The 17185-nt window shown below is 39.0% G+C and overlaps 1 protein-coding gene across 3 annotated transcripts in view; it reads right to left on the bottom strand.

The window, feature by feature from the left end:
* EDIL3 (EGF like repeats and discoidin domains 3) overlaps positions 1-17185 on the bottom strand; it is a 250526-nt gene that overhangs the window by 215857 nt on the left and 17484 nt on the right. The window contains exon 1 of one of the 3 annotated variants that reach the window (XM_062599400.1): positions 12801-12856. The exons of the other annotated variants lie outside the window; for them this stretch is intronic. Within the exon in view, the coding sequence (XP_062455384.1) occupies positions 12801-12846 (46 nt within the window). The 5' untranslated portion in view covers positions 12847-12856. Of the gene's footprint in view, positions 1-12800; positions 12857-17185 lie in introns of those variants that run through there. 3 annotated transcript variants of the gene reach the window in all.

The raw sequence follows: 17185 nt of genomic DNA, 5'->3' as shown, positions 1-17185 counted from the left end.
AAGAATTGTATGCACTTCTGGCCAAGGCTTAAGCTCACTCAGGCTTTGTTTCTACTTGGCCTTGAAAAGGACTTGTCAGCGTTACTGTACCTCAACAACACACAGTGATACCCCTTTAAAAAGGAGGAGAGGGGGAGGTGAGCTAACAGCAACCCCTGGATTTTCTGCTTATAGTATCTTGTCTCTGTGTACTATATGAACAGAAGAGAAGAATGTATATAGCTAGATGAAAGAAAACATACCAAAAAAAAAAAAATATTTCTGGAAGTAGACATGGATGCTACTTTGTGTGAGCTGAACTATTTCTATCAGATATGTGGATTTCCAAAATCTCCCTCTAAAGCCTCACGCAGTCAAATGAGCATAAAGAACTGGAAGTCCTAAGCAAAGCAGAATTTAACTTACCCTCCTCAATCCTTCTAGCTTTGTGTGTGTGTGTGTGTGTGTGTGTGTGTGTTTTCCCCAAATACTTGCTAATTTACCATCAAATAACCAGAAAGTGTATTACCTATTTTCTAGTAGGTGCTCTGTTGCTAGTTACCAATCGAGCTGATAATTAAGGGGATCGTTCCCTCTACATAATCAAGTGGTCAAATGGTTAGCAGCTCTCTCAGCTGGATAAAGAAAAAAATGAATTAACAACAGAAACCACCTTTTTGGACAAGACTGACTGAAAATGTAGGCGTTGGCACCCTCGTTAATTGGAGCTGCTCGGGCTGTTGGAGTTTCTTTGGGAAACGCAGCCTCGGCAAGGCCAGGGAGCACCGGCCAGCACCGTCCTGACAGGAGGCGAAGGGAGAAGGTCTTTGAGAAAAATGCCATCGAGGTGACTGCCTTCAGACCACACTCAAGGACCTGGCTGCCAGCTCTGGATGTGCCTAGGAAGCTCAGGAGTTCCTACTTAACCAAGCTTGCACATAAAAGATACTCAAGGTGACCATAACTTCCTCCTGTTCACTGCAAATCACTAAACAAAACAAAACAAAAAAGCAAAGAAAAACCTTAAATTGGTAGCAAATACTTTGGCTGAAAGCAGACATCGCAGAGGTGCCACAGGGAAGTCCTGTGGCCACCAGTGGAAAGCAGTGGGTTACAAGCATCCAGAGGAGGAGGACGGGCACCGAGCACGACCTCCGCCGGGCCTGTCCCACGGGACCGGGCAGAGGTCCCACCTGGCCATGGAGAGGAGGCGCACCACCTACGGCCTCACAGCCCCAGCCTCGTCACTCATGGCACGGCCGACGACTCCCCAGGGCCGGGGCTGCCCCACGGAGGGCCCCCGCTCCCTCGCACCCTTCTCCCTTTGGGGTGGGGGCGGGCCCCGGAGGCCCTGCCCCACAGGGCGAATGCTTCCCGTGGGGTATTACATTCATTCCACCTCCGCTCGTACCCAGACAGCTCCAAAATCTTTTCCTCCTTCCCTTGGGGAAAAAAAAAAAAAAAAAAAAAAAGTGCTTTTAAATATCAGGAGCCAAACATGCCATTTCATCACGAAGATATGTCTGTATAAACACCCTGTTGCGCAAAACGCGTATTTGCGGCCTCCGGGCCGGCTCGCGAGCACCGAAGCCCCGGCGCCACGCGCCGGCTCTACCCCGGCTCCTCGCAAACACGCGCAGACTTCTCGGCACGTTACCGCGACAAAAAGCCTTGTGGGGATGCGAGAAAATACAGTACAAAATGAGGGATAGGGAGTAACATTCACATATCTGTTAGCTTTAAAGGCTGTGGACAGCAGTCATTACCTTACCGGTCCAAAGGCTGATCTAGCAGCCTGCAGAAATGCTTTGAAAAACTACGTATTTTGATGTATTTCACCGATTAAATACTGCTTCTTAATATTTAGGTGAAGATACGCCCAGATTTTAAGTAGAACAACTTAACACACCTTGGCACTAAGACAGATTTGTTTTGCAAATTCTGAAATATAGAAACATTTGGCATGAGGGTGTGTAAGTCCATTATTCTCCACACTAAACTGATTTGAAAGATGAAATGAAGAGGGGAAACAAGCTTCATTCAGTGTCTGCATTAACAGCAGAGTTCTGCAAAGGTACCTTCAGCAGGAGGATACAGGTTTGTGTATTCAGACCAGGCATTCAGACCGACTTGTTCCATTACTCATCCACATCTGTGAAACCTCATTTCCTGTTGAACTGAAGTCATCCAGCTTTTCTACCTCCAACAAAATTCAGGGGAAAAAAAAAAAGTACTTAAGGCATTTGTGGAAATGAGAGAAGAAACACGTTGTTTTAGCCATACAAGCACACAGACTGGACCTGCATTGAGTCATAGTTGCCAAATTATGTTGGACTGATAGATTACTTACTCAGAAAACGATCCTCTGAGGAGAGCTTTGTGAATTTTAATTGAATTGCATTAACACTTTGGACTACAAAACCCCCCAAAAAAATGTTTTCAGAAGACAGAAGCATTTTCAAGTTGCATCTTGAAACAATTTCTTTTGGAAATGTGATTCTTGCAGTTTCCTTAGCAAAGTAAAAAAGACTCCCAAATCATATGATATAGTTCAGGATCCATGAATCACAATTTCTGCTTTGAAGAAAACTTTTTTTCATTCTGATTATGAAAAAGTAAAATTATTCACAAAGCTTGTATCAGGATTCTTTAGTCAAAGACAGGGATACCTCACTTACTTTTTTTTTTTTTTTTTAAAAGAGAATTTTAAAAATTCAGCTCAAAGATCACACTTTCATTTATTGTAGGTCTGTTTCTCCTTTTTCTGTAATTATCCGTGGCAGCCATTACATACCTTGCAAAGCTTTCAATAAAAAAAAAAAAAAAAAAAAATCTGGAATGTCTCTTCCTGCTTCAGTTTCCTAAGAAGAAAACAATGCTGGCTCATTCTACAGAGTTTTTATGGAAGTATTTTCAGACACATTCAGGAAGCATGCAAAGATATTACAAGGATGAGCACAGATAAGCCTAAAAGGAAATGAAACATTTTATTTCAGGGGCAGGTTTTGCAAAAAAATGCAATAAATGATGTTTCAGGCCTGCTGTGATTATGAGGCAATCAGACTTTGAACCATAATTTTTCTCTGGGATAAATAACGGGGGGGGGGGGGGGGGAGAACAGTTCTTTCGTGCAGGTTTGGGCTCTGGACTCTTATTTTCCCTGTGCTTCAACTAGAATTGCAGTGTGGTCCAAAGGGCAACTTGAAAAGTGCTTCTTGGCAGAGCTGAGAAACAACTGCTCAGATAGCAAGGAACTAAACACAAGAACAACCATGCCAGGCCAGAAGTACAGAAGTAACAGTTTACAGTAGCAGATGTTTACAAAACAAACAAATACTGCACTATTATATTCTCCCAATTTACAGCAATTTACAGCAAAAGACTTCTCAAATCAGAGGAAGAGTCCTTATAGTATGAGGAATCCTGCATAGGCTTTTCTGCTATAAAAATATCTGCATCGCTTTTTGAATCCGTGCAAACTTCTGCAACAAAACATGTCAAAGTTTCGTGGTTTACTGAAACACTGGATTAAGAAGTCCTTCTGTTTGTTTTGAACGTAACACTTTATTTGATGTCACCTCATCCACGTCACAGCCCAGAGGGATCTCTCCGAGAATGGCTGATAACGTGTGGCAGGGAAGCAGTCGGTCCAAACCCCAAATCCAGGTTTTGCAGCTGTCAAAGCTTTGCTGCCCTTAATAGACGTTTAAGCCAGACGATTCATCTGACAACAGAATCCAGCTCTGAGTAATGTCAGGCCACATCCAGAGCATATTCAGTTCTGTGTCCACCTCTTATTCCACTTACCATTAAAAGATTTCTGACCATCTTATAACAACTTAAGGCTTTTAGCATTTCAGCAGACTTGACTTATAAAATTCAATAGCATCAACGCTGGCAGGTTTAATGCTTTAAGAAGCTGCTACCTCACCTCACAGCAAGGGCAACTGAACAAGAAAGTACGTACGCACAGCACAGGAGACCTGGTCCGCTCTGAGGTCTTAGCACAAGTGTGTCTTTACCAGAAAATTTTTAAGCCCTGCTTAACCTTGTGATCATTTGCCATCTAGGAAGAGCTATTAATAAGTTTGATTTTTATTTTTTAAATCCCAGTATTGGCTGAAAAAGTTTTATGTTATCTGAACAGAAGTACATAGGCAGATATATTTGAAAAGACATATTGAAACACATAGTTGAAAGAAAATGAACAAAGTTAGCTCGTACGGACTTACATCTATTGCGTTGCTTTTCTCTAACCTTCTGACAGCATCCTTTTAGGCTAGATCAATACAGTCACATGAAAAAGTTTCAATAAACTAAATGTACAACCACACACTGAAAAGTCATCTGCAGTTTTCATAAGAATTCTGCAATAACATTAAGATCATCACATAATAGCTCAAGAACCATTAAAGAGACACATATTTTACCATTAAGTGACCATGCCATTGCCATGAAGAAGGGCTTTTGCACTTACAGGAGAAGGGAAAACAGTACATAATCATGTAACATATTAAATCACAGACCAAAATCGACTAAATAAAGGTCATTCAGAGAATAATTTATTATTATTTCCTTCCTCTGTAGTGCTTGCTTGACTTTGCAAACTTAACATTCCTTTAGCAACTTTTGTGTACATACATATTTTTAAGTACATAAATAACTACGTTAGTGCCACTGAATAGATGGCACTATGTCAATATGACATATGTCAATTCAAACATTACAAAATGCTATAAAATTGAGTAACAGGAAGAGAAGCTTGCTTTCAGATAAAAAGTAAATCAAAAGTTTTGTCAGTTTCCAAACTTACTTATTTCTTTGTTTTATCTTTAGACTAATACTTAGAAATCATTAATCTCTAAAATTAGGATTATTTTATAGCTCACTGAGAATGAAACACTCAGCTGAGAACATATCTGAAGGAAAGTAAATTGAAGTGGAGAGCAGGAACAGCCTGATGCTCAAGGAATTTTAACATTCTTCAAAGTGTCATCAGCTAACTAATTAAACTGATTACATTTGCGAACTCCAAAGGCCTAGAGATAAATTCCTAATCTTGAGTAGTCTTTAAATCCTTGATTATTAATCTGCTAATTGCGTGAAGGTATTTGCTACTAACTTCAGTGGTTCAGATAGAGAGAAGAGAACAACCTTGTGAATTTCTGAACTCTAATTCCCACTGCAGCTGCTGAAATGAAGCAATTGTGTTATGTATCAGATGGCAAATTTAAAGTTAACAGAAGGGCGGTTAAATATATTCTCAGACTTTTAAGTATTAGTTTTTCTAGTTCCCGTTCCAATGGGAAATATTATTCATCATGAGACATGCTCAGGAAGTCTGCGATGGAGCAGGAGCTTGAACCCAGGTCTCCCAGTACCTAACCTTCAAAGTGCTTTTTCTTCTTGAGTTTTTTCTGCAAGCTGCCAAAGCTAAAATTTAATTCGGTGTTTGTGGTGTTAGGCAGACCTAGCACATCACATCGCTCTCTCTTAACAATCCTCCTTTACGATACATATGCAGAGGAAAGAGTTTTGAGTTCCCCTTTTTCCAAAGCAGACTACAGAAAGGTACGGCCTCTCTACAGCTTTTCCTTCCACATGCATCTCCTCCATGCTAAAACTGCCAGTAACGCTTGTGGCCAGCTTCCTTCCAGGTACATCCCCTTCGCTGAGGTAAGAGGAGGAGGAAACTAGACATGTCATTATTATAATACAGACTCCAGCTTTCTTTTCTAGGGAAGTTCCAAAGTAAAGAAAAACAGGGAATGAGTTTGGTGTTCATTCCCTGTCTTGCCCACTTTTCCTTTCCTATACAAATGCCTAGGCTTCAGATCTACAAATACGCTTGTGTTTCGTTATAAAGGAAATAAATGTCCTTTTTTTAGTACGGGAGGCTGGACTCTTCTCTCTGCAACACAGACACACACCCCACTAAATTCCAGGAACTGCTTTTTGTCCACTTCCTAAAGAAAAAGCTTTGTGAAATTTTAGATATGCATGAATTCACTGAGCAGAATATTAAAAGACTCAAATATAACTACCTCCTTAGGAGTTTTGTGAAAATAACTGACTGGCTGTAGAGAATTTATTCATGCCCCTAATATGAAAAATTGCAGTCAACTTGTCCATCATCAGATATCAGACAGCCATCTTTATAACCACCCTAAATACCAGGGGCAGTTTCAGATCTGTTCTTACAACCAACCAAAGGACACGCATCGTTACAAAAACGGGTTCCATTCAACTACTTACAAACATTCGTAAGAACTCCTTCTCACAAGCCAAACGCACTCACTGTTCTACATCCCCACTAAGAGTCCATGATCAAAAAGAAAATAAAAAGCAAAACAATTTACTCATACTCAAGCCTGTAAAATAATATTTGAAATGATTTAGATATTTAAATGAAATAAAATATCCTGTTGATCTCTAAACAAAGCAGTTCAAAATAAATCTTGCAAATAGTTACTAGCGCTCTGTCAATAAGTCTCTGAAGAGCTAGTCAAGGGATATATAGGAATTATTATAAACTTTTGTTTTCCCCCCTTTAATGACTAGAAGCAGATTTTCCTCAATCTGCCAATATTCTCAGAGCTAAATCAAAAGTTTTCTCCTGACATCAAGCTTTGGAACTGCCTCTGAAGGAGAACTGTGTTAGCCACATGATTTAGATTTTAAAAATTAGCTAGCTCATTAAGTACTAGTGCATGTTCAGCAGACAGACTGTACTACACAGTGAGAGTGCTATGGGCTAGATGATTCAGTGAACAGTTAGCAGAACAAACGCCTTCAATTTTAGCAGGTAAAGTTCCAGAGCTAAAGTTTTCAAGGTAATTGTCATTCTGCTTTTTGGTCCCAGTTTTTGCTGAGATATTACTACAGCAGAGGCTGGATGAGGCCATTAAAGTCTTTCAATGACTAGTGAGAGAATCACTGAGACTAGGGAGAGAATTAAGCAGCATCAGCACTTGAACATGCTGTGCTTCAGAAAGAACAAGTGGCCCTTACAGGCACAAGTGAAGGAAAAAAAAAGAAAAAAAGTCTAACATCTATTCAGCAGCTAACCAACTTCTCTGGCCTACAGATACAAGTTTATATGTCCATCAACCTCTAAGCAATCATTTCAGTAGTTTAATCTGTGACTGAGTGGGCTTCTGCACCACAGTTTATTATGAGAAAACCTACAAAGGAGGGGGGGCAGAAAGAAAAAACCCGAAGTCTATGACTCTTAAGAAAAAGTTTAATCAAGTAAACGGAAGTGTAGAAGATGCAGATCCTATTGTTTAATTACTTTGCACTATCTTCCCTGAACCTTTTGTCATGTTTCAAGTCCATGCTGTACTAGCTACACAGGCAGAGGGGGGAAAAAATGCCGAAAATTTACAACAAAAGTGAAAGATTCAGCTCCAGATTCACTCTTTTTTTGTCTTTTCAAATTTAAGTGATTCCCTTTCGTAGTTCATTAAGGAACTACAGGGAGTCACGGCCTATGCTCTTGCATGCTTAATAGAAGGCTTCAAACACTCAGAATATTTTAGCATAGTGTTTTGAAAGGTCTGACATTGAAAACACCAAAACTCACACAAAAAGAAGTTACACAGATAAATAAAAATTACCAAATAATATGTTCATAAGATGTATAGGTATTCACAAACCACAAATGCCTTGGGTCCAGGATATTCCTGTTTCCTATGTTAAAATCATTATTAATAAAGTATAATACAATCTTTGCTCCTGAGCTAAGTCAGTTTAGTCATCATATTCTCTATATTCTGCACAGAGTTTTACCCTGGCCTATACCATCCTCGAGCCTAGACCCGGCCACCATTAAGTGAATTAAACCACATGCTACCTGCTACATAATTTTTTGCTCGCACAAGTAGAAACTTCATACTTGTGCTCCGATTTGCCAACTACCAATTATTTACAATTCAGAAAGTCAAGTGTGTCCATGTGGCATTGCTCCTAAATATATGGCCCTACAGCAGGGCTTATTAGTTCAAGCACTGCAACTACCTGATTTCTGCTTTGGTGTCACCTTGGTTAAACGGCCCGTGGGTGTCTTCAGGACAGGCAGGAAGACATATGCAGATTAAATATGGATTCTGTTCTCCTGTGATTATTTCAACAGAGATAATTGTGAGTGCAGTGTAATGTTTTGATGTACGATTTATTATTTCTTCTTCCTTTTCAGACCACACTGTGTTTAGATGCATCTGAAAACATGCAGTCTGTGTTTTCAGACTGGCCCTTCATTCTTCCAGGAGCAGACTCTTCTCTGCTCAAAGACAACACTTGCGTAGAATAAATTTTCTACAATAACCACACGTTTTGACAGTGGGGTTTTGACAGGACAAGTTCTCCTTCCAGTGATAAGAGTAAGAACATTTGGTGAAGTATAAGCGTGTCATGCAGATGCTAACACAAGTTTGGGCTTTTTAAAAAAGAATCTGGCACATCTGTCATTTTACAAGCATTTTGCTGTCCTTCGTTAATTCTCCCTTAGCCCAAAAATAAGAGCTTTTAAATTTAAAGCTGTTCAATCTAGATTTAGATATAGATAGTATTACTACCTATATTAGTAAACACTGTATTTAGACAGTGTGTTATTACTGATTTATCCCAAACTTTCAGGACTTATGAAACAATAAAAAAGTGTAAGAGATTATTTCTTTAATAGGTTATGATAAGCACTTGAAAGCAATTTACTGACATTTGAAGCTCTTGCTAACATTATGTCACTGAAATCAACAAGACTGCTTATAGCATGCAAGATATATTCAGGATTACGCCTAACCTGAGAATTCAGTCTACAATCAAAGTTTTTAAACAGATCTGTTCAGAGTGCCACATTCCACAGGCTCACACATTACCTAAAGTGTTCTTGCTGATACAAGAAACTATAGCATTAGAAGGAGAAGAAACAGAAGTAGTACTATCAAAAAGAGCACAAAAGCCTTGCATGGAATTTGACAGAGCATTGCAAATATGTCTGGGATGCCCACAAGGAGTACGAATTGGGGAGGGGGAATTCCTAATGTCCTAGCGAGTGATGGTGAATGCTACGTGCAAGCTGGTTTAGTTAAGACTTGTGCTAATGTCAGAGAAGTGTCTTTTAAAAAGACAAAGCTGTTGGTAAAATCTGAACCTTACCTCATTTTTTGACAACGGTAGAATGTTATCTCAGTGATCTAAAGAAGGACCTCTGAACATCTGACACTTCCCTAAGTACTTTTTCAAATAAATGGTATGTCCTTTACTGTGTTCACAGCCACCATCTATGAAAATTTCTTTAATCTTTCACTTGGAAAAGGAAAACTATTGTTCTGTTCCCTCCTACCCCCATGACTTCTTTTCCTCTCTAAACAACGAGCTATAGATAAAACAAAAATGAAAGTTGTCTTCAATGACACTTGGAAAAAAAGAAAAAAAAATGTTATGTTAAAATAGTTCTTGTTGCTATTTTTCCCTACCGAAACATAGGCAGCAATAGCGTTTATGAGCATGTTTGAACAGCTTTTTCTTTTTTTCTACCAATTCTCAAATTTACGCCTAGAGGCATACCCGTATTACAGATGTTGACTCTTCCAGAGCAATCGGCAACCCTCAGCTTTGCCCTGCACATTCCACCTACCACAAGTGTGCCACCAGCCTTGACAACAGACACCCTGACCATGTCTCCAGGATTAATTACAAGTGCCATTTTTTTGGACTCAGGCTGTACGCAGTGAAATTGTAATGAGTCTAATGTGTCTAAAAGCATCATCTTCACAACAGAGCCAGAATACATCATTATCTTTACAGGTCAGCTAAATCCCTATTCTCCATAAGATTTAATTGTAACTGCTACTCTTTATGCAACATGCTAGAGTAGTCATATACTCAGTACTAGCTGGGCCTCCTGTCAGCATCATTAGCACAGGAAATGTAAGGTGAATAAGGACTTCATGGGGATAATGAGCATTCTGAAAAAGTAACTCTCTAGTAGAGGTATCACTTCTAAAGGGTGTCACTGGACAGGCCTTTTAATATTTCCATTAGCAACCTTACACGTGACACAAAGCTGGGGAACGTTATCAATAGAGAAGAGGATTGGAGTAGCAAAGGAATAATTGGACAAATTCGAGCAATACAACAATACAAATGGGATGACATTTACTAGAACAACATGCTAGCCCTCAATATTTAGGGATTAACAGGTTCTCTGAGCCAGAGACTCAAAGATCTAATCAATCATATGATCCATACTGTTTTCACTCCATGAAAAAGGCAAGCAGAATACTAAGGATGTATTAGATGAGGTATTTCTAGTAGAGATGTGGAAACTTGAATATCATTCTATAAGATCTCAGTGAGCTCTCATGCGAATTGTTATATACAGTCGTTATGTGCCGTCACAGTCACTAAAAAAGTGAACTAAAGCAGGCACAGAGGAATAGAGAGTTGGAATAACTGTAGTTAAGTCAATGCTGAGAATAGAACAACTTCCTTTAATGTCAACAGCTGTTCTTTCCTGATGATTTTCCTACATGTTTCAAGTAGTGAGTAGTGACACAGTAACTCATACATGAAAATTATTCATAAATAAAAGTCTGAAATTTGGAAGCATCTTACTTCCAAGATAATTAATATCAGACCTATGAACTGCTGATTATTGGCCTGTACATATTTGAATCAAGTGAAAGTAGGACTATTCTATCATGTCTGATACAACAAACAATATAAAACTTACGTCAAATACATGCCAGCAGAAGCAGCAAGTCTATACTAGCTTATTATTTTGCAACAGAGATGTGAAATTCTGATCTGGAACCAGAAGCATTAAACGTGAATTTTCAAAATTATGACCTAACTTTTTGTGAATAAGAACCTTCAAAAAGTGTTTAGGAGTAAAAGTTTATTGACACTGATTTTACAAAGCAATGACTTATTCAGGTAACAGGTAGTCTCATAAGGAACAAAAATGTCCAATGCAAGTACTGCATTCCCCATTTCAAAGTGTCAAGAATGCTTTTGAATGGGAATACAAAGTTGTACTACTCCAGGTGTCCAAAACTCTTATGATACTCACTCTGGATCCCCGATGAACATCATAATGAAATACATACATAGATCTTTTTCTCTTTTCCCAATTTTCTCTAAGCCAGTTGATTCTGATCAAGTGCACACGTTCCCTTTTTTTGGCACAGAAACAATTAGTCTTATTACGTGCAGTAGTCATTAGTTTTTGAGTAACACAGGAGAGATGCGAGCCTGTGCACTACTTAAAATTCACATGAAAGGCTTATGCAAACCTTTCAGTTTAAAAAATGATGACAAAGTAACACAAATCAAAGCATTTCTTATTTTTCTCAAAATTCCAGCTCTCAGAATCATTTCGTTATTTCCAGACTAAGTAACTAGAATGCCCTCAGCACAGAAGTGACTTTTAAAGATTTTCCTCACAGCTTTGCATAAAGCTATTGTTGAACTCAGCTGTTAATACACACTGTCATTTCTATAACCTCCATCCCTACGCATCCCTAAAACAAATAAAACTGTCAGACCAAATCAGTTATTCCTACATGGGCAGTTATAAGAACTTTAAGGTATTTCTTAAATGGTTTACACTTTTGAAGTACTACATAACTAATTAACTAACACGGAAATTAAATATTTGAGGTACTCATGTCTGAAGCACAGGTATTACTTTGAAAATACTAAAATTCACTGAGTGATTTCTATCATTAAAAAATCACAGAAATCCCAAGTGTTTTAATGGGGAAAATATTACTGAGTGTTTATTTTATTCACTTCACATATTCCCACACGTGACTAGAGAACTGTGTAAGGCGCATTCTCTGACTATTAAATTCTTCTCACTTTTTGACATCTCAACCCTCAGGTGACCAAGACTATCAGTTTACTGTAAAATACAACTGCAACGTCTTGCATATTCAAAAACACAGATCCTTCTCCACTATGAAGAACTATGTAACTTGATAAATGTATTTATCAGATTAAGAAAACTTTTCTAAATGAGGAAGCCAATATGGCCACAACAGCTAAGAATATTTTTTTTCTTAATTATATGCATGGCTGTAACCAAGAAAAATGTCTAATTTTTATATTATCTCATTAAGATATTTATTTTCAAAAAGGGGATGCTGCCATTTAGATACTTTATATGCTAAATATTGTAATATTTTATATTCTGAGAGGGTTTATAAATACAGAATACCTAGCAAATGGGACAGGAATTAACAAAAGACACTTGGCTGTTCCATAACACGACAAGCTCCTCTGATTTTAACCGGATGAAACAGCCTGGTGATCTTCTCACGACAGTCCCTCCCTTCGGCCGATACACAGAGCCCAAGTACTCAGCAAAGGGCAGCTTTCTAGTTTCCTCCCAGGACGCTCCTCCCGTTCCTCCATCCCGGGAAACACCCTCCACAGTTCATTATTAAACCAAGAATGTGTGTGTTTATGTGATTAAAAAAAAAAAGTAAACAGAACTAGAGGGGAAAAAAAAGAGAGAGAGAGAGAGAGAGAAAATGCGCAGAAATGAAAGCACAGAATACAAAATCCTGGAGCTAGTCCATGCCTTTAGGCAGGGCCCCAAGCCAGCAGCTGCCCTGGGATGCTTTTTGCTGATGGCACCGCCCCGCGTAACACCGTTCCTCTCCCCGTTGCTCCGAGCCTGGCAATTTGCCTCGGGCAGAGCCGAGGCCGAGTGCCACCGCGCAGCGTGCCAGCGGCGTGGGCGCAGCACGGCGGGGCTGAGCAGGGTCCCGAGCCGCCAGCCAGCAACGCCGGACTGCGAGACACGCACCCACCTCCCCTAAGCAGACCGCGGGGAACCGCGCCGGAGCTGCTGAACATCCAGCGCCGCGGGCGGGTAATGAGCTGTCTAGACGCTATACTAGTTATTAAGTAGGTCTTCACTGTGCCAAATATTTTGTGAGTGCAGATTAGGAAGCGTTCCCAGATGCAGAAAGTTGCAATCCCAGGATATGATTCTTGTCCAGGGAAGGGACAACATTACAGCAGCTCAAATACTTCAACTCAGATGTGAATGTTCCAGGACTCTAATTAATGCTTCATTTGAGCCGACTTCTAAACAGGTCCATTTTGATGAGCTAATGGTCACAGTGGTCAACACAAACATTCTTAGCTTTCTGTAAAAGCTGCGTAACTTTGACCCTCATCTGCTAGTATCTAATGTATTAACGCAGAGAGAAGGCAGTTTGTGTTACACAGAAGTACTGCAAGAGGTCTTACATACAAACTTACATAGAGACTCATCTGGAGTGATATTTTGGTTTGTTTTTGTTCGTTTTTTAAACAAATTTAGCTTTGTCACTAAATAAATCCCCTTTGCAACACGCAGTTAAAATGTTCCCAAATAAAGCCAAAACAACAGAGCAGGGATATTTTAAGAACTGTATTAGCTTATGAAGCATCTGACAATGTTTAAATGCCTAAGATGATATTATTATTGTCTATACCACCAAGTTCCCTTTTCCCGTTGACTTACTTATCCAAGTCTATCATTTTGAGGACTGTGCCATCCTTCAGTTTTTATGCTGGAATAGCCCCCAAATGAAGTGCTGCCAGATCACTTAAAACGCTCTTGCGGAGCTACTAGTGAAACAGACCACATCATTCCCACTTCGAACAGCCACGTCACTGCTGAACAGCGCAGACTGGCAAGCAAAGCAGGCCCCTGCCGAAGTACAGCCAAAGAGCCAGCTTCCAGCTAAACAACTGCAGAGGGAATTCTGAAATAAATGCCTACGATTGGGTGTGCAAGATTCACTGTTCGCAAACCTCAGAAGGAATATGTGCATTTCCCCATTACTTCATTTTTTTGTTACTTCTGCTAGGTTTCTATTACTTAGAGCAGCATTTTAAAGAGATTGATGATCATGAAGACTTGACAGACCATAACACTTCAGATATTTCATAAATGTAATGGCTAATACCTAATTCTTATGGCTCATCTAATACAAATACTTACCTTTTCTTTACCCTCTGCCTTTTATGAAGAGTAATGGCTTCATCTCTTTTATGAAAAAATATATATTCATTTCCTTCTAAAGGTAGGAAACTTTGTAATTACATTTGCTTCAAGAAGTTGTACTATTCAATTATACAGTAGTTTTAACTGCAGTTTTTAAACTTATTCACTATGTACAGCTTGCTTATTTTTAAATGAAAAAGATGGACAATTCTAGTGCAGAAAATAACTTTGTCTAGCAGAATTCTAATCAGTATGATTTACACCTCCTTTCTTTTAAAAGTTTCAGTAATTATGAAGGAAAGGAAAAAAAAAATAGAGCATAGCTGAAATCAATGAAGTATATTTAAAACCTCTGATTTTGAAGCACCAGTGTCTAAAACCTGTAGGATTTGGGAAGACCTTAAAAGAAACACCCCTTCAGAGCACATAAGTTAATGTAATCATCCTATGTGTCCCACAATTTGATGATCTGTCTCAGGTTTATTAACTTTGATGATTAGAGAAAAGAAACAAACAAACAAACGAGAGAAAACACCACATACACACACACACAAGATGAAAATCCTTCTCTTGGATTTGTCGAAGGTCACATTCCTCTTTTCTTCTTTCAAATATACAGTTTAACTCCATTTAAGTGAAATTCTACAAGCACATTCCTGACTTTTCTCCAGAGGTTAATAGTAGAGAGACTTTCAGCTTAGCTCAAGGAGGATGCTGCTTATACATGTGTGTTCTCGTAACTTCCACAGATGCCTCCTTTGTGGCACTAATCCCTCTTACTGTGTCATCTTAAAAGGCCACTGCAGTGACCGTAGCACAAACATCACCAGTAAAACTGGAGTGACCTATTCAGATGTGGTACTTGATGTGGGCCATCACCATGTAGTCAGTATCCTGATTACATTAACAAACTCAAAAATATGAAAGACCTCAAAGAGAGAGATATAAGAATGCAGCTTGCCACATCACCACAAAAAGCAGCCTAACCAAATAACCAATCTGAAACAAATGAGGCTAAGAACAGATTTTCTTTTTTACTTAAAATATTTACAGTCAAAATAAGAGAGGTTTGTATCACAGGAAAAAAAAAAGATTCTGAAAGTCTATGATAAGCCACAGTTTTGTTCACATCTGTTACTAAGTCAAAATTCACCTTGGCCAGTTTCTGAGCACAACACAGACACACATACTCTGCACTTGAGTTGCAGAAAGTTCAGCTGTATCATCATACTCCAGAGCATCTTGGCTTTAGTAGAGTATTGCTTGATTTTCTAAAGCTATTCAGCTGACTTTCCATCTCTTTTCTTACGGCTGCACAAGATCGTTTGAACATAACACTTGCTTGTATTTTTTGGTGATCCATGAGCTAGATAGATACTCACAAACAGTACAGTATAAAAGGTGACAGGAAGCACTACCCAGTACTACTTCCTTACAGGTACTAGTCATTATTCATTTAACAACTAAAACTCTGCACAGCTGATGCCAGCAAAATAAAAGAGCAGAAAGGAGTAGTAGATGTTTTAAGATTGTTCTCTGTCAAAAGCCTGGGCCAGGCCCAGCTACTGGAAATCAGAGCTACATCAAAGATGCCCCAAAACTGGTCCCTGGCATTCAACCAGAAGCAAACAGGGCACCTTCTGAAAACAGCAACTGCTGACAGAAGGCTGCAGAGACAAAGTGTAAATAACCTTATGTTATTTTTCCTGTATGGCTGGTTTCCTCTAATTCTCTGCTCTCACTATTCCAACAAGAATGTTCTGCCAATATTTTTCCAGTAGGTCCAAATGAAGCTGTTAGGCTAAGATATCTCTTCATTCTAGTTTATTCTGACAGCAAGTACCTATATAAAAACCTTTTTACAATTTGAAATTTTAGAAGTCTGTGGAGGGGGAAGACCTGCTATGTTCCAGTCAGTCACCCTTCCCCAAAAAGCCACATAAAGACAAAAAATTTAAAAAGCATACCTTTTAATCTAGTTTTACCTTTTGCAATAGCTTAAGACTAGACTTTTTTTAACCTTTAAGAAGAAACAAAATTTAGTTTCATCTGCTTCAAGAATCAAGGAGTATAATGTAAAGTCCTTTGAACACGTGATCCCTTCCCTCTGTGCAGAGTAGGAGATTCCCCAAGGAATTTCTCAACGCTCTATTATTGTTAAGTGTTGACAGGTACAATTTTCTTAATATTATTTAAGCCTAAAACCTCTAAAGTATTTTCAGACTAGGAGCTACAGAAATAAGCATAGCTTCTTATTTTCCATTGGTAACACACAGACTCTTCAAATTGCCTCTTTGTCCTACAGCAGGTTGGAAGGTAAAGACATCACAGAAGTTCTTCATGTCTCATTCTAGAAAGGAGACTAAGATTTCTCTCCTGCAAATCTTTTTCTTTAAGGGAATACTATGTACTGAAGCTTAAAACTTAAGTGAATTTGGCTTCTTCTCCAAAACTTCTACTGCAGATTTATCATTTCCTGTTCAAGTTTCCATTTCAGTCTCTGTCAGCTCCAGTACAATGTGGCTACAGCACAGCTTTTTCTTCCAAAGCCCTTCCCAACACACACTGGAATTTCTGGACAGACAGACATATTTGAATAAAACAGAACAAGGATTTAAGCCTTAATCCTCAGTTTCTCTGAGAAGCACTCTAGTAAGCCACTCCCTCAAAGTCTTCAGTGACTTTCACTTCCTCCCAGTGAAAGATATCAAATTATAAAAGCTTTTATAGTAGAAAGAACAGTATTATCATGCTGACCATGATTTTGCTTGCCACTTTGGATTTTAAGAGAGGCAAGCAAAAGTACTTTACTTTGTTGAACTTTTGCTATTTTTTCCTTAATTTTCCTGGGTACCTAGGAAACAGCCTTTCCTACCCATTGGCACAGCTAACCAGCACAAGTTCTCATCTCCTTGAGTCTGTATCACTCTGCCATCTACCACTCATGCTCTCAGAAATGCAATAGCTTGTGACTTTCCAAATGCTACTGCAAAGTGTCACGTAAGCCTTCTTTAACTAGATCATTCTTCTCCTTTCATATCCCCTCTTTCTCATCCTTTTCCCATCACACCAAACATGTCACTGCTCCACATTTTCAAAGCTCTTTAAAAGCATCTCTCTCATTTCTTCCTCAGGAAGAAGTAGCCCAGCTGAACCTGCCACGTGTTTGAAAACTCAACACCAAAGTATTTTGCTTCA

This window comes from Rhea pennata, chromosome Z (assembly GCF_028389875.1).
Source record: "Rhea pennata isolate bPtePen1 chromosome Z, bPtePen1.pri, whole genome shotgun sequence".
Classification (NCBI taxonomy): domain Eukaryota; kingdom Metazoa; phylum Chordata; class Aves; order Rheiformes; family Rheidae; genus Rhea; species Rhea pennata.
Note: the sequence above shows the minus strand (reverse complement) of the source record. Positions and strands in the feature narration are given on the sequence as shown.